The 18,989-nt window shown below is 36.3% G+C and overlaps 1 protein-coding gene across 1 annotated transcript; it reads left to right on the forward strand.

Annotated features, from left to right (window-relative positions):
* Positions 1–1,419: 1,419 nt before the first annotated feature.
* LOC114361515 (stromal membrane-associated protein 1) lies at positions 1,420–18,931 on the forward strand. Its single transcript, XM_028316574.1, has 4 exons — positions 1,420–1,642; positions 5,675–5,805; positions 18,177–18,355; positions 18,742–18,931. Exons 1-4 carry the CDS (start codon positions 1,525–1,527, stop codon positions 18,929–18,931), a joined length of 618 nt encoding a protein of 205 aa, XP_028172375.1. The 5' UTR covers positions 1,420–1,524.
* Positions 18,932–18,989: the final 58 nt, after the last annotated feature.

Below are 18,989 nucleotides of genomic sequence, written 5' to 3' on the forward strand. Positions count from 1 at the left end.
GAGCCTATACACCAGCTGCTACTAGAAACAGGCTAAATTGTTATTTTAGAAAAGCCTAGGGTGATTGCTATAGTAATTGGCCTGTACATAGTTATTGGCCACCTTGGCTAAAATAAAAATAAAAAAGCATATGTACGTNTTTCACGACTATAAAAATATTTTAGCAATTTAATTCACAAAATCAATTGCACACATTTAAAATAAAGTTTGTTTACACTTTGACAGCAATAGACTGACATGCAAGGTGACATGTTAATGAAGTTTTCAGTAACTGTTGCCATTAAAAGAAATTAGCACCATTAGTTTTCCGCAACATGGCGAGGGTTTTTATGTTCCTGGTCAGGCTATAAATAAAGTGTAACTTATCCATAATCATCCATTTCAAACGAGTGGCTTCTTTGGTCAAGTGAAAAACACTAGACCACTAGATTTTAATATTGTGCAGATGATTAACGTCAGAGTTGGTGTTTAACATGAAGCTAAAGATAAAAATGGAGGCCACACTTGGAACAACAACTTGAGTCAAATACCTACTTATCTCTATCTCGCTCTCTGTGGGCCGATCTCTCTTTTTAGTGTGGACTGTAGTATTGCTATCCCCTTATTTAAATCTCCTAGTAAATTCTTCGAAATAGCCAATTCACTAACCAAATCAGAAGTTAAACAAATAAATAATTAAATATTTGAACTACGATTACCTAGTTAAATTAAAAATCACAAAATTGTCGGCCGTTTATGCATAATGTGTTGGCGAATCAGGGAATTACAATACTAATTCCTGGGGAATCGGTACCATGTGGCAACATCGGCCCAATCCGGCCCATCATGGCGGTTGTTTACTATTTTGTTTATTATGCAGTTAATTTCGTTTGAGATTTTTTACAAGACATAATCATAATCATTGTTTTATCACAAGAAATGGTGCAAAATTTTGTAGTGCGTGGTTGCGGTAGTACGTGGTGTCCCCGAAGGGACTTAAGATTCCACGTGTAAGTGTTTATTTCGTGATTTCCGACATTGGATAATTGTAAAAAAAAATCACATTTTTCACAGTAATTTCTTCCTAAAATGTTTTACCAGTATTTACACTTATCATTTAATGATACCTATGTCAAGAAATAAAGATTTTACATTGAGTTTCATTGACTTTGAGCAAATTTATATTTTTTGTTTATTTAAAAAGAGAGAGTCTGCCCACAAAGAGCGAGATAGTGATACATAGGTTGTGCTTCAAGTAGGTATTCGGAGTGTGGCCTCCATTTTTATCTATAGTTTCATGGTGTTTAATCAATTTTCTTTTAAAACATAATCGATTATATCACATCCCTATTAAGTGATTTTAACGCCATCTATTATCAAAATTTTGAAGTAAAATCATAGACAAATGATTTTGACATTTGACAATACACCTCATCATCTTTGTCCTGTCAATTTCGTCTATGGTCTCTCTCTTTCCTTCAACAAACAAGCATTACACCCATTTTCGTTGAAAGTATTATCGTTTAAATAGAATACTTCACAGAAATGACTTCAAAAAGTGAAAAAGATCGAGCCAAACAAATCCAGGATCGATGTCAGAACATACTAATGCAGATGCTGAAGGATGAAGACAACAAATACTGTGTCGACTGTGACGCGAAAGGTATTTTTTATTTTTACTGTTTTCATAGGAATTACTCATAATCCGCGAGCTTCTGTTGTCCTAGTTGACTTTCTAATGTTTTGTTTGTTCAGTTTTACTTCACAGTGGTTATAATGTGTAGAGGTCCTTGAACCTTCCTCAAAAATATTGTAACGTATTCAGTGAGTCATTTATTCGCGAATAATTGCTGTGTTATCAATGCCAGGCCAAATTACGTGCACTTTAGGAGCCCAGTACATCATCTGGGTCGGGTCAGCACTCTGTATCGGAAATTAATTCCATTAACCTCAATGAATCTTATAAAGAAACAATCCAACTCCATCCATGTACCTACAGTTGAAAGGCTAGTAGAATAAGAAAGAATAGATAGAAATACTAATCTGGAGATTTGGAGTAAATACAAGACTGTTCCTGGATACTTTGAAATGTTCTTTTAGGCTTTTTTATTAATTAGGGGAGGTAAAAAGGAAGTAAACTTAGTGTTATTTCAATTTATACATCAAAATAATCTACTTCCTTTCTTAATTAATTGTATATTTCTAAACTGCAATCAGATTTCCTGTTGAGATATTCTAATTATAAAAAAGTTAAATTAAATTAAATTATTGCAAAAACTGGTTTCCTACTAATAAATAAGCAGTAAAATTGTGCAACAAAATTCTTTTTTTTTTTCAATCATGATTATACAACTAATAAAATTTTTATTAGCATGATAATAACCTTTTTTGTTGTCTGATATAAATAATAATTGAAGATTCAGTTGTGTAAACCTGCATAGTTAGTCACTCACAACTCATCCACATTTCTGTAAAAATATCAATAGCATTTATGTTAAGCTCAAGCTTAACAACTTATTTACTGGAGTCAACTCCAGTAAATCATAAACCCACATTTTGTCACAAAGTTAAGTCATAGTTTCTCTCACCTTTATAGGTGTTTTTTCTCCTCTTACCTGTTTCCTCTTTATATTTACATTTTTAAATTTGTAAAAAAAGGTTCAAACAATGAAAAAAGGCCTTGTCTTCCAATTTTGTAACAGTTAGTTTGAGGAAACGGCAAATTACTTTTTGTTTGCCTAAATGATGAAATGGATGCCAAGGTCAGCATCTAATTTATTAGCCAATCATATTATGTCAGTCTCCAAAGGCAAATTATAGCATCATTTCCTTTTTTAATAGGAATAATTGGGCTTTCCATAATTTATTGAGAAAATAGCTTTTATTGTAATGAAACTATTTATTTATTTAACCGACTGACACGGTAAGAGGCTAGCGGTACCATATGGTACCAGCATTTTTTTTTTCTAGATTACAGGTCGAATCATTTTTTTAATGCTTGTATAGCATTATGTAGACCTTATTTATGAACATATTTAAAACAACAAAAATCTGACACTTTAAGAAAGAAAACTCAGTCTATAATGGGTTAAATTAAATATGCAAACAAAATATTTCTTTTTGGTCTTTGTTTTTTTCTTTCACTTTTCAGCTGTCTTTTTTGTGGGGATCGATTTTTACAGGCTATTCAACATTTACTTCCTAGGCAAACTAAACTATTACTTTAACAGCCAACATAATATTAATTAAAGCACTTCAATTATTTTTTAGTTCCAAGAAGTTTTACATTGTATCCAATTTATTACTGCTGCTATCAGCACTAATAAAAAGTTAATATACAACAAATTCTATGTTACTTACCTGCAAGTTATGATAAAAAAGATAAATTCAATTATTTCATCATCAATTACTAAATATCTACACTTCTACTATCATCAGTCTGATTCTCTAAGTAAAATATACCATTAATTTGTATGGTATCACCATTAGCCTGGGGGCGTATACAATGAATGACTACTCATTTAAACCCTTCAAATGCTTGTTTCAATAGAAATATTGTGAGACACATAGCTACATGTTATTATATTATTATGCTATGTATTTAAATTAAAAATTACAAAAAAAATGTGATGACTTTATATGAAAAAGAATAGGTAGTAAATTTTGTAATTGATTATGTACTAAAGCAACACAACCAACAGGTAAATAAATTAAATTTAGCTTTATCAGACTAAACATGGCTTTAATCCTTGGCTTAGTATCAAAGGGTTTCCACCTTTTTGCATTTCCAAAGGTCATGGGTCAGAGAACCTTTGCGGCGCGCGGCAATGAAACATTGTTAGTGATGTCATAATATCATATCGGTAGTACACTTCCGATAGTGTAATTTGTAGTAGGTATCTACAATGTATCAATAAAAAAAAAACTGTACAACTAATTTTTTTTTTGTCCATTGATTAAAAAGTATTGCAATAGTTGCATACAATTTTATGGATTAGTGTCAAAAAGTAAAATACCTAGCGAAAATATTAATGAAATAAAAAAGTTACTAGGTACTTAAATTAGTTTTATTGGTTAAATATCATATGATTATGTCAGTATTATCCAAGTCTCAAATTCGAGAAACTATCGATACTTCTACAACACTGTGGTAGTAGTAAGTGATCTATTTGTCGACAATTTTTCACGTTGAAAAAGGCACCATATGATTTAATGGTCTATTGTTTTCTTCGTCCATAACAACATGCTATCGATTTTGCTTTATGTTAGTAAATGACGTATCACGTATATCATATTTGTAACATACTAGAGTGCTATGTTGTAAAACGCAAACGATTCGAAGTCGAAAGTTTTTCGCGCTATTCGAGAACCGTGAGTGGCTTTTTTTCCATAAACAAAGAATTAGCAAAGAAATCAAAGGTGCTGGGTAAATTGAACGCACCCTAAGGCTTAAGTGGGAATTAAGATCGCAAAGGATAAAGATAATAAAAACGTCACAGTGCTACTATTATCTCAGGGATAAATAAAACATGAAGAGCCACTCTTAACTCCAGGAAAACCTTTTTAACAAAATAAGGAAAGACACCGCGTCCAATTTGATTAAAGCAAACGCCAATTACTTAGCGCTGTATAAATTTACAGGATGTATTTGTTTACTTCTGATGGAACTGCTGATAAAAACAACAGAAGCTTTTGTAAAGACGTGTTTCTGTGATAGGAGACTAGAGTGGAGCGGTCGCTATAAGGCCCGATTTTTAAGTCGAATCGGAATCGGAAGTGTTTAAATAACCAATCAGATTTCCGAACCGATGATGATCGGAGAGGTTACGTGGAAATTATGAAATCTGACTGGTTCTTCCTCTCCTCTCCGCTTTAGTGGAAACCGGGCCTAAACGTCAGATGGCAAGAGGCGACAAAATGCTAACGAAAAGAACGAGTCTAGTTGGTGGCCCAAAAAAGCAAAAAAAGAACTTTATTCAACCCAAATGAAAAGCATACCGTTGAAGGTATTGAGGAGGCATCAGAACTTTGAAAGAACTGCAACTTCTTTTCAGTTATAAATTGGTTACTGCAAACGATCAGTTAAAAGGTCATCCACGCATTCCTAGTCGTGGGAAAGTATGGGAAATAGATTCGTGTCTTTTCTTTGTTTTACAAACTTCGTACGCTCTATCTTGCCCAGTCCCAGTATCAATATGAATATACCTTGCCTTGAAGAAGTCCGATGTCAACGAGCGTATTATTCACCGTAATCGAAGCAATACGGGTCAAATACATTGAAGTAATATTACTACGTAGTACATTATAACTCAATGGTCAAATACTAATGGTTCAGCAGAGCGAGACGATTGATAGTGGCGAAAGGCACGACAAGAATGTTTAAAAACTTTAAGTTGCCTTCTTTATCTCTGAAATCATCAAGGTGACATAATAAAGGATACACATTGTTTTTAGTAAACTATATTTAAATCTTTCATATAGGAAGTGTACAACAGTGTAGTCCTGGCAGACTACAACTCCCCAACCCATCTTTAATCTTTAAAGAGTATCCAAATCTTCCATTTTCCTCATTAAAAATGCCGTGCTCCTGTGCATTGCAGTGCCTGCAGCAAATGACCTGAAGATGTTTGGCACGTCATCTTTTGCAAATTCAACTTCATTTGACTGGTATTTTATATGATGAATCCTTTACCAGGTCCTCGCTGGGCGTCATGGAACCTGGGCATCTTCCTGTGCATCCGGTGCGCCGGCATCCACCGCAACCTGGGCGTCCACATCTCCAAGGTCAAGAGCGTCAACCTCGACTCGTGGACACCTGAACAAGTTGTAAGTTAGTTAGTTAAGGACTCGGACTCGCGACAGCGCAGCGTGCACACGCACCTCGTGGCGCTCGTCGTTAAAAAATCTCGCAAAGTGGTATTTTGTTAACAAATCTACTTGAGTGTNTTTGGAGTAACAAATACTCTGTTTTTGGAGATAATAGAACGCAAGAATGCGGTTCAGAATTTCGGTAAAACAAAAAATCGTATATCTCGAGATGTCACAGTGTCGTCGCAAATGGGCGAAATAAAGATGAAGTATTTTTTACATTTCAGGTAGGTACATTGCACCCGTGCGGAGTCGGTGCGGATCGTAACCCTAAGCCTAGAGCGTAGAGCACGGACTTTTAGTTGGCCGATAGTTGGGTCCGATTCTAATTTGTATGAAGAATCGGCCGATATCAAATCGGTATAATGTGCGCACTTTCATACATGCCCATACTGATTAACAGCCCAACCCAACTATCTGCCAACTAAAAGTCGGTGTTTTGCGCCTAGGCTTAGTGTTTTTGGTATACAGCTATCAAATTAACTTCATCAATTGGTCTGGCTGTTGCCTCCGAACTATGGTGGAGGTCACCCCACAATGACTGGCGCGTAGCCCGTTGTTTTGTATGAAACTGGGACGTTTTTTGTGTGCCGGCGTCTTGGTATTTTTGCGAGGGCGTGGATTCCTTCGGGCATGCGTTGGAAATGATAAAGGGATGTACGGACGAGAGCACATAAAACTAAAACGTAGGCTCTTATTCAGATGAAATAAGAACGATTATTCAACAAAAATGTTTATCTGAATGCTGTTGATTGTACTTGATGACATGTAGCATTCACAAAACATAATAATGTACTCGAGTCGAGAACTGAAAGACTTTTAGACAAGTTATTGAGATACGACGTCACGTTCATACTGATATTATAGACTTAACTTTATCTGTCTGATACGGTCTGCATTCCTAAACCACTTAATTTGGTCGTGAAATTCATATTTTTAGAAACGAAAGTACTTAACTCTGTTAGTTACGTTTTCATTTGTAAACCATTCAAGCATTATCGATTAGGTGTTGGTGGGAGATGGGATAAGTAAGCACGAAAAGAACAAATGATTTTTTTTTTGCAAAAATAAATCATTGAGGGAATGAAATCAAATATTATACGGGCAACCAATTTTTATGTAAGTAGGGCGCCTGAAAATTACATTTAGTTACAAGGAAAGACAGTTTCAGAATAGTTTAATATTAAAAAAAGATTTTTTACCACTGTGAAATCAACTGACGGCTTGTTACAAACGACAGCATTCAAGCTCAAAATGAATAAAATAACCCATTTAGGGGTTGGATTTTACAAAATCCCGTCTTAGTGAGCACCTAAGTTCTAAAATGAACCCCCATGTAAAATTTGAGAGTCCTAGCACTTGTAGTTTCTGCAATTTCGTGATGAGTGAGTCAGTCAGTGACCTTTCGCTTTTATATGGATAGATGTACGTTTGAATATTCAAAAAACACGCGAATAAAAGGCGCCAATAAAGACCCAATTAAGGACACGAAAAACGATTTGTCTAGACGTTTTCTTTCCGCTGCGACCCTCGTCTGGTGATGGCAGATATCGTCGGACATCAAAGGGAGATAAAAGGGAAAGTCGGAAATATTACGCGAGAAACATTGTTAACTATGAAAGAAGCAATTGCAAGTACGGGTTTCTTTGGTTCAGTTTTTATTAATTACTTTTATTGGGGGATGCCTATGTTCAGCACTTAACGTCCTGTGGCTGAAATGATGATTATGATTATTGTTCTTAAAAATATAGTATAGATGACCCACGCTGAACTGTCCCACCAAACTCAATGACAGGGGGGCGCTACCATCGTTCAACTATATGGTTTCCAACATGGCAAAAATCGGAACCAGCGATCCGGTATTGACGGTGGCGCCCCACTGTCAATGTCATCGATAGGACAGTCCAGTATTTTGGAACTATAAGTGGTATTTTGTTAACAAATCTACTTGAGTGTTATACCAATCGAAAGTGCAACATCTAACCCTTGTAGTGATCAACTCAGAATAACATAAAAACTAAACGCCAATTCACTAATTCACTTTAAAATCTCGTCCTCGCGCTCGCACACAGGACGCTTCACGCGACGCGGATAGCCCGCGCGCTAAGGTCATTCAACCCTCCGGCCGCTCGCGGACTTAATTTTGGCGCTTAGTGAATCAAGTATTTGTGTTCTACGTTCGTCATAATAAAATGCGGCCTACACGCTCGGGAACGAAGACATGTTCTGTTTGCCAGAACTATATTTCTGACAAAAACTACATTGGATGTACATACAAGACCTGCAACAAAACCTTTCACCTGCAATGCCTCAATGGAGATGGTAAGGCTCCTCAAGATAAGGCAACTTGGATATGCCCGGACTGCAAATGTACTGTCAACAAAAAAAGCGGTGATAAGTCGGCCACTCCCGCCACCTCACGCCACGACCCAGAGGCCTTGATGGTTCGAAACCCCTCTGATATGCAAGCCCTCACCTTAGAATTACGCCAATGTCGGGAAGAAATGGCTTCACTGAAACAGCAATTAACACAAGCAGTCAACTCTATCTCAAACTGTAACGAGCGCTTAGATGAGATCACCAATCAGCTGTTTCAATCGAACCAAAAAATTACTTACCTAGAAGAACGTAACTTGGAACAAGAAAACACAATACAACTTCTACAAGAACAATTAAATATTCAGTCACAAGCACAGCTCCGTAACGAGATCGAGATCGTCGGTGTCTCAGAACACAAAATGGAAAACCTATATCACGTGGTGCTGACAACTGCATGCAAGATCGGAGTCACACTTAACGAGGCTGATTTGGACGACGTCAAGAGGGCTAGCATTGGCCGCCCACCTAAAGCTACAGATCATAAGCAACTACCTCGGCCCATCGTGGTGCGATTCACACGCAAACAAAAACGAGACGAGTTTATTAAATCGGCCAAAACAAGACGCAATCTCAACGCAAAGGACATTGACCCCAACAACTCAGAATCCACGATTTACGTCAACGATCGACTGACCCGAGAAAATCGACAGTTATTTCGAGAAACAAGAATTCGTGCTAAACAACTCGAATACAAACACTGCTGGACCAACGGAGGAAACATCTTCGTCCGCAAAAGGGACGGTGCGGGGCCCATTCATATTCGCCGCCACTCTGACCTGGATCGCTACCTGGCTGTTAACACATCCTCATCGAGCCCCCGGCCTCCTGCTCAGTCAGCTGCTGCCGCGTCAAGTCCCCGCTAAAATTATCAGCTTTCCATTAACAGATACAGCCTGCTACATTAGTATGTACATTTTATTTTTGTTATTATTAATTGCTCTTTTAAATTTTGGTAAGTTAATCTTAAGGAAAGATCTCATAATATTAAGTTTTCAAGTTAAATTTAATAATTTATATATGAATGTGTATTATGCTGTTTGTTTAGAGAAAAAGCTGGAGCATAACTGTGCTTTAATCACTAACAAATTATCAATAAGAACATATTTAAACTGTTACTATAGTATGTACCTAACCATTTTGTTATTATTAATTGCTCTTTTAAATTGTGGTAAATTGAACATAAGAAAAGTCCTTAGAGTATTATTTTTTCAAGTTAAATTAATTAACTTACATATGAATGTATATGCTGTTCGTTTGACTATAATTACTACTATTAATTATTATGCTATACGCTTAGTACTTATGTCAAAATATCGTACCGAACACATGTTATTATTAGTTGGCTTCTTTCTCTTACGCATGTCAAATAGAAATTGCAAGCAGCTAAATATACAAATGAACTGTACTAAATGTTCACTAAGCTTCATGTTAACTAACAGTATAACTCCAGTACTCGTTACAAAAAACAAATTGAAAACTCTCACTTCATACTTATACCTACAGCAACACTCTAATGCACTTGTTTCTTCTTCACAACACTACCAACAACCTCAGAACATCTTGACATGTAGTAGCCGAACTTGTTTATATGAATTTTTATCTGCAATTAGTCCCGACTCTTATATGGAGTATTCACATCAGATCTCAGGTCACAAAACACCAGTTAACTTTATTTGTGTTACTCAGTTCCCTCTGCGACATCAAACTTACTTAATCTACAAATGTGTGGTTTTTCTCATCTGTTTTATGAATAAGACGTTACATAAATATGACTTTTAAAATGAATCCCTTACAGATAGCTCAGGATATAGATGATACCTGTAATGTAGAATGCCACACATTAGACTACCCGGAATTGTGTAAAAAAGTACTAAATGACCTGTATACATTTAAAATACTCACTTTTAATATAAGAAGCATACAAAAGAATTTTGATAATTTTATCATCTCTCTCGGGCGATTTGACATCAAATTTGATATTCTCATCTTAACGGAATGCTGGTTAAATGAAAATTCTCTAATCCATTCACTCGAAGGTTACACCTGCTATCGTACGGAAAAATATATCAACCAAGCTGGAGGCGTTGTCGCTTTTGTGAAATCGGAACTAAACCCTACCTTTTATGAACCTGAACTCCAAGATGCAAACTGTTTAGGCGTAGATATACCTAATCAGCCATCTATCCTAGGCATTTATCGTCCACCTTCGTTTTCGAATATCTCACCTTTTTTAAGCTCACTAGAGTCCTTATTAGAAATTACCAAACACAAATCCGAATTTATTCTCACCGGTGACATTAACATTAATATAAACAACACTGATCTAAGTGCACCGTATATTTGTCTCATGGCAGAACATGCCTTATTTCCTGCGGTTAACAAGCCCACACGGGGAAATTCTTGTCTTGATCATGTCTTTGTCCGATCTAAACGTAAAGCCACCTCTGTTGTCTGCCATAGTAGTGTTACTGATCACGATATTGTTTTAACCGGTTTATTGAGCAAATCATACTTATACCCACGTAATCAGAAATCCCGCATAACTCTTAACTATGGCAATATTATAGAAGAACTGAAAGAATATGACTGGTCTACCCTAATGAATAATACAGATGCTACAGATGCCGCGAATACCTTAGATTCAGTGTTGAAATTAGTAATTGAAAAGCATTCACACACTACTCTCGTTAGTCGCTCAAAAAATAACCTTAAGCCATGGATGACCCCCGGATTGATTAAATGCTCCAAACATAAAGACAAATTACACCTGACTGCTCGAAAAAACCCAAATGATCCAATACAGCAAAAAATATACACTAGATACAGAAACTTCTACATTGACTTAATTCGGAAAGTAAAGACGAAATATGAAAAAGATGAGCTTGAAAAACACAAAACTAACCCTAAATTACTCTGGAAAACAATAAAACAAATAACCCATACTAACAAAACTAAAAACCCCACAATAAACATGGTAAATAATACTTCAGACGGAGAAAACTGCTTGGACTCTTTCAACAATTTTTTCTCGACAGTCGGTGAAAATCTCTCTAGTAAAATATTGGAATATCTTAATGAAACTGAAGATACATTAGCTGCCAAAGTTGTTAACCCGAACTCTCCATCTAATTCATTTTTCTTAGAACCCACAGATTGCTATGAAGTTGAAGGGATAATTATGGGCCTAAAAACTGACAGTGCTCCAGGGCTTGATGGAATCTCCAACCGCCTTTTAAAAGTAATTAAACCATATATAATTGAACCTCTCACACATGTACTAAATACTAGCCTCTCCTCAGGGGTTTTCCCTAACAACTGGAAAACAGCTTCTGTCACCCCAATTCACAAAGGTGGCAACAAAGAATCTCCAAGCAATTATCGTCCCATTTCTTTACTGAGCACTTTCTCTAAAATTCTGGAGAAAATTGTTAATAAGAAACTTGCAAAATTTCTCGAAGATAATGGACTCTTAAGTGACCGGCAATACGGTTTTCGTCGACAAAGGTCAACTGAACAAGCGGTAAACCTCTTGACTAACACTATCGTAGATAATCTTGACAAAGGAAATGCTTGTATAGGTGTTTTCCTGGATCTGGCAAAAGCCTTCGACTCAGTCTCAATTCCTATCCTACTTAAAAAACTAGATCTTGCTGGTATACGCGGCATAGCATTAGACTGGTTTAGAAGCTACTTAACTGATAGACAACAATGTGTCAAAATTGATTCGCGAGTCAGTAGCTACCAACCCATCTCATNTTACCGGTTTCATGAAAATGGCTTCGAAAACCGTGAATTTAATCAAAATAAAAAGCTACATTTTCTTGTATGCCTAACACTGCCTAACATTAGCTCTCTATTAACATGGAATCTGCTTATAGCAAGGTACACTCCCCACTCCCACACGATCAGTTATTTTATATCTTATCGTGCCTGTCGATCGACTAATTGATCGGAGTATGGAACGAAAAAAGGAATATAATTAGTACTTCTTGAGAAAAAAAAAGATTATTTATCTCATACAATATTAAGTATACCTAATTTGGTTAGTTACATATTATGTATCTATGCATTAATACATGCAATGTACTCGTAGGTACCTATCTGACAATATTATGAACTATTTTAACACTAATGACCTAATTAGCAATAAGGAAAACTTTCCTTCATGAGGATTAAGTTACTAAATTAATATTGGGTGAACCATTACCTTCAGCTGTTTTAATTAATATTGATTTGCTAATAAAATTAATGAAAATAAGTAAGTACTCATTTTTAAATTATTTTATCATCCTGACTAGCGATAAATCCATCCAATCCGTCATACGATTTAGGTCGAGGACTGGTTACCAAATCCACATTGATAAAGTGATAACAAACCAAAATACAGACTAGCCAGTTAAAAATCACATGCGCTTATTGGATTCGCGGTCACTGCTCCATTAATTTGGTAAGTGATTATACAGTGCTTCTAAATGTGTCCCGTGGATCTTATCTCAGTTTCATAAAGTTGAAACTCGTGTGTATTGCGGTACTGATGTAATGAGATTACTTCGAAGCCTAATTAGGAAATAAAACAGCGCATTAGGTGACAAAAGCGGGTTAACGACTGGCCAGCGTGACCGGCTTTGTTTGCTAACTATACCTACACGTTCGCAGTATAATAGGGTAGGTACTTATGTGGTAGTTTTTTTTTTCTTAGATTTTAACGCTGTCTCCAATTTGTATTTTTCACTCTCAACCATAATTTGTATTCCTATTGACCAACCTATACAGTTGTAACTTTGTTGTTAAATTACAATTCACCTAGTTGATCTTAGTAGCGGCAGCGCAGCGACCTGCGTCATATGAAATGCTTAAGGATTTATTTTATTTTAATACCTTCGTATTGATTAATATAATATTAATATTGGCATAAAGAAAAATGGTACAAATATTCCTTTGTCGTCATAAAGGTCAATGGCATGCCACAATAGTAGGTTGGTTGGGGCTATAAATTTACAATATCGCACAGATTGATTTCAACCAACGCGATTACAATGCCGACTTATCTATTGTGCAACTTATCAATTCGTGTTAACTTATTTATAGACTGGGAATTTATAATTAAATTTTAATAAATTTTAATTATATTTTACTGTTAGTAACTAATTACTTATAGGTCAGCCTAAAATTAAAATAAAACTACCTACACTGATATTTGATCCAATAGCATTCTATTCTGTTGTGTCGTGGACCTTTGGGAATAAGCCGTCTCTATACGTGTAATTTTTTGATTATAATTAAAACATTACAACATTGTCTTAACTCTACATTTTATCCTTGTACATACATAATGTGGTAAGATATAATTGCATAACACATGCTATTTATGTGTAATAAAGCGTACCGACAGCAGCTCATCTCAGCTCATCTCAAGGAAAACCTATGTTATCCTTGAGCAGCGCTGGCTAAATATATCCCGCGACCGCAGACCGCAGCCGAGATAGCCGCGCCCGCGGCCGCAGTCGGCGGCAGACGTGACAACGAGCTGAAGACTACCCACTTGATTGCAATCGATAGTTCATTGACTGGGCTCAAACTGTGAGAACCAAGTTAACTAATCTTTATTAAAAAGATTATAATTTACGAGTAGCTTGTAGTTTGAACGATGAACTTCCTTGGGGAATAGAATTCAATCACCATAGATCTGAAAGTGCTATTAAAAAAAACAATGTTACCCAGCGAATACTGCAGATTTATAGCGTCTTTAAAAGCCACTCTTAGTCTTCACACAGGAGGTTAAGACAGCTCCTGAAGACTTAAATAACCCAGTGATATACGGGTATGTAATTTATTAGTCAGGCGAATAGTTAGCATAGATTTAAATTACATAACTGCCGGCATTAGAGAGGATGTGGCTATAAGACTAGCGTCTAATGTTTTCGCGGCATCTGCCCGCCGCGCGCCGCGGTAATCTAAACAGACGAATGTAAAATAAATCATCTCCCATGCTGAGTTATAGCCAAGATGAAACGAACAAGAAACTTTGAAACTTGAATTTGTATTGCAACCCATTTGTAAGCGGAGTCCTTAACAATTAACAAATTCATTACAATGGCACGGAAAATACCTACAAAATGAACGTGTAATCGTGAAATTCATTGCATTCAATATAAAACGTACAACTTTATAAGCTTGCAGTAAATGAAAACAAACAGTTGAATTTTGTTAAACAAAATTTTTATCGAAAAGTTGAGAAATACCTAATTTGATTTATTTATCGAAGTTTTTATTTATTTGGTGGGTTAAAAATAGAAGCAAATACACATTGAATTGACGTAATTCAATCTCAATAAAATAATATTTTTTCTTTCTTCATAAATAATATTTATTTGGACCATTACTTTAAGAATACGAATAAAAATAAGAAAATTTACCTAGGAAATAGGAATAGAATAGAATGGAAATAGAGTATAGAAAATAAGATAGCTGGCTGTACTGTACGGTAGACGAACTACTAACACGTACGCTGCAATAAATAAAACATTTGCTGCGGAGTGCACAGGCCCCGCCTGCAATAAACTGTAGTGAGGCTATTCGGGACTCACCTTGAGCTTGGCCCGTGGCTCGTCTAATAAAAATAGTTCTTGAAATTAGGTGCCGAAAATATGTCTTCGTCTGAAAAAATATCAAATCAAAACTGGATAAATTAATAACTATCTATCCAATTAAGATTTTTGCCTACTTTTTCATATCTTGCATTCAAAACTTGCAAAATTTCTCGAAGATAATGGACTCTTAAGTGACCGGCAATACGGTTTTCGTCGACAAAGGTCAACTGAACAAGCGGTAAACCTCTTGACTAACACTATCGTAGATAATCTTGACAAAGGAAATGCTTGTATAGGTGTTTTCCTGGATCTGGCAAAAGCCTTCGACTCAGTCTCAATTCCTATCCTACTTAAAAAACTAGATCTTGCTGGTATACGTGGCATAGCATTAGACTGGTTTAGAAGCTACTTAACTGATAGACAACAATGTGTCAAAATTGATTTGCGAGTCAGTAGCTACCAACCCATCTCATTTGGAGTCCCACAAGGTAGCATACTTGGTCCAACTTTATTTCTGCTATACATTAACGATATCACCTCCCTTGACCTTAAGAATGCCGACGTAATCTGTTACGCAGACGATACTGCTATCGTTTTCCATGACAAATCCTGGGAGACCGTTCATCGTAGTGCAGAAGCTGGTATAGCTACCCTAAGCAATTGGCTCAACAACAATCTTCTCTCACTTAATACCTCTAAAACAAAATTTATTAGTTTTCACAAAACCCTAGCTTCTGCACCCACAAATACAATGCCTATAAAAATCCACTCCGATCACTGCCCAAACAGTCCTCTCTTTCTAAATTGTAGTCCCGATATCAATAAGCCGTGTAACTGCAACACGATTTCTAGAACCGAATTTATTAGATATCTTGGTATCATTATTGATGAAAAGTTAAATTTTAAAAAGCACATTGACGTCGTATCTGCAAGGGTTAGGAAGATTGTAAGTATTATGAGGCTACTGAGGTCCTCGGCTGATAAAGAACTGCTCAAGTCCGTATACACCGCCCTATGCCAATCGCTTATTACGTACTGCATCACAGCTTGGGGTGGTACAGCAACTTCTACACTACTACAACTAGAAAGATCTCAGCGCTCAGTTCTAAAGGTGATGCTATTTAAAAACCGCCTATTTCCAACAGATCTTCTTTACCGAGAATGTAACCTGCTTAGCGTCAGACAACTCTTTATACAACTAACCTCTACCTCAGTCCACAAATCTGTATTAAACTCCGATTTAAACAACTCCTGTCAAAAAAGATTTTTTACAATCCCAGTCCCATTAACTAAAACTTCATTTGCCCATCGATTCAACACGTTTCTCAGCCCATTTATTTATAATAAAATAGTAAAATTCTGCAACATAAAAGACAAACCTACTAGAGAGGCTAAACACAAAATAGGAACATGGCTTACCTCACTAAATTACGAAAACACAGAGCATTTCATAAGAATAGTACAATAAACAAAATGTGTAACCTACGACATACCTACACTTCATAATATTTTATCATCAATCACTAATTACTTAATACACGACACATACATAACCCATACTTATAAAACATACAGCACAATTATTGATTTTTTTATTGTTTTTATGTTCTAATAATAGTTTTAATAGTTTTAAGTACCCAAAATATTGTAAAGTTATCTCCTGGCCTCCACGAGACAGGCTTGCCTAGTGTGGAGTCCAAGATTAATATGAAAAATGTAATTGTTTTTCTTGCAATAAACGATTTTATTATTATTATTACCCATATAAGTTTTATACGTAAAACATCCAGACTGATTAAATATCTGGGTAAAAACTATTATTACGTTAAACAGTCACAACCCTCCAAATATATTTTATAAATACTAAATTTACCTTAGTAACTACTGAATCAATAATAATTTCATGTTTAAATGTAAGTATGTACTTAAAGCTATTTACGTACATTTGGTAGAGCACGTCCTTGTACCTACCCGGTTATCGTATAGCAGAATGCAATAACTAAAGTTCGCTGGTTTAAAACCTACGTTAATTTGCGGTTTTAACTGCAAATATTTAACCTTGACATAAATGCACTAAACTGGGACGAAGGATTATCCTACATATTGCCTAAGTTAAGAAAGCTAAGTGTAAAGTTTGCGTTGTTCGGATAATACTAATAAATAGAGAGATAAAATTATGTAGATTCATTATTTTTTAAGGATTTTCATGTATCACGTGTATCATATATCATTCTACAGTCAAACAACAGTCACTCCGTCATAATAAGTGACTTTTCAATTAGGTTATTTCCGTTTATGTATGAGATACCCAAAACATAACTATTAAAAAATAAAAATAATTAAATGCACCCAGCTCCTTATTGCTAGTGTTAGGGTTAATTATTTTAGCGATATTTAATTGTTAGAGTTAATTATTTTGGTAATATTTTATTTTTATAAAATGGTAACTTTCAATTTTTCTGAAGTNATTATTATATTATTACTTACCATAGAGACTAAGCTATGTGATATGATACAATTTGCATCTTTCTTTGTTAAAGCGATTATGCACTGCAATCGATTGGAATCCGAGTTAGGCTGGTTTCCTAAAAAAAACTTTTTAGTCTGTCAAATTTAATATAAAAAAATATTGGGCACGTATATTTTTTATTGTCAAACAAACAAATACCTAATTACAAAGTTATAGTGTGTTGAAGTTCCGCACGACGTCACAAAGTGCTGTACTTTTACGCACTCACTGACGTCACGGGTCTTTTCTTTAGAACTTTGGCACGCTTTATCTCTTTACATTTTCATTAGTTTTAAAAAGAGAAAAATACGTGTCGAGTAGTTTTTGATAAGCTAACTGACGGACTAATTAAACTCTTGCTTTTTTACCCAGGAACCATCCCTATTTTACCCAGGAACCATCCCTATTTAATTTTGTATGTATAAAGATTTAACCGGTTGTATCAGATGCTGTGCATCATCGCCCTAAGTCTTACTAACTTATTTTCTCCCTGGGCCAGAAACTACGTACGGCCATCATTGCTATCTTCCCTCTAAGATAGGGGTTCCCAAAGTGTGCGCCGCGGCGCCCTGCCTGGCTAGGATGCGCGCCGTGATAAACTTTATCGACGTCAAAATGTATGGGCAAAATCGATAAAGTGGCGCGCATCCCTAGGCCTATTGGTGCGCCATAGAAAGTAAAGAAGGGCGCCGTGAGTCAATCTTTTACGCCGCGTTGGCGCTGGAAAACCCTCCCACGTAATTTACCCGCCCGTCTTTCTACTGCATCTTTTTCAAAGGGTAAGAAAAAGATTCGGAACCCCTACCCTAAGAAGCTACGTACGCCCATCTTTGACGTCACTATCCCTACAGGTATCCCTCCAACAAATGGGCAATTCCCGCGCGCGCGCTGTGTACGAAGCCAATCTCCCCGACTCGTTCCGGCGGCCGCAGAACGACTCTTCGCTGGAGGCCTTCATCCGCGCCAAGTACGAGCAGAAGAAGTACATCGCCAAGGAGTGGGTGCCGCCGCCCACGCCCAAGGTCAACTGGTAAGGGATTAATACTGGATGGGTGACCATTCAACACTTCCAAGGTTAAGCAATCAACGCCGTGATTTGTACTTTGTGCTAGTTGGAACTAAGACCTGGTTTTCAAGGCGGAGCGGTGCGGAAAAGTGTTTTGAATAACCAATCAGATTTCATCATTCAGGAAATCTGATTCAAAACAATTCTCCGCTCCGCTTTGGTGGAAATAAGGCCTAACGACTACATCGCCATGGTGCCAAATTCTACAGCTTAATCACAAATTTCAGCTACAAAAAAATACTAACTTTACAGATTAATTTGTGTATTTCGATCTTTTTCCGATTATCACTTTTAAAACATTAAAAAGATCCCATAAAAATTCTAGCATCTCTTCAATTCTTTGCTTTCAGGGATAAAGAGATAGACGAAGAAATGGAGAGGCAAAAACGGAAAAAGAAGTCTACCACTTCTGGACTGGGACCACTGCCGGCGCCGACCACTAGCGACAAGAAATACAACGTAAGTTCACTTACAACAGTTACAACACTATGCGCAATAAACGTAATTAAAAAGAATGAAGCCACGAAAGCCGAACGGTGAAGGAGTCGGACTAGCCGACTCGAGATCCGAGGAACGCGGGTTCGAATCCCATCGCCGC

Source organism: Ostrinia furnacalis, unplaced genomic scaffold (genome assembly GCF_004193835.3).
Source record: "Ostrinia furnacalis isolate ACB-3 unplaced genomic scaffold, ASM419383v2 OfSCF5765, whole genome shotgun sequence".
Classification (NCBI taxonomy): Eukaryota; Metazoa; Arthropoda; class Insecta; order Lepidoptera; family Crambidae; genus Ostrinia; species Ostrinia furnacalis.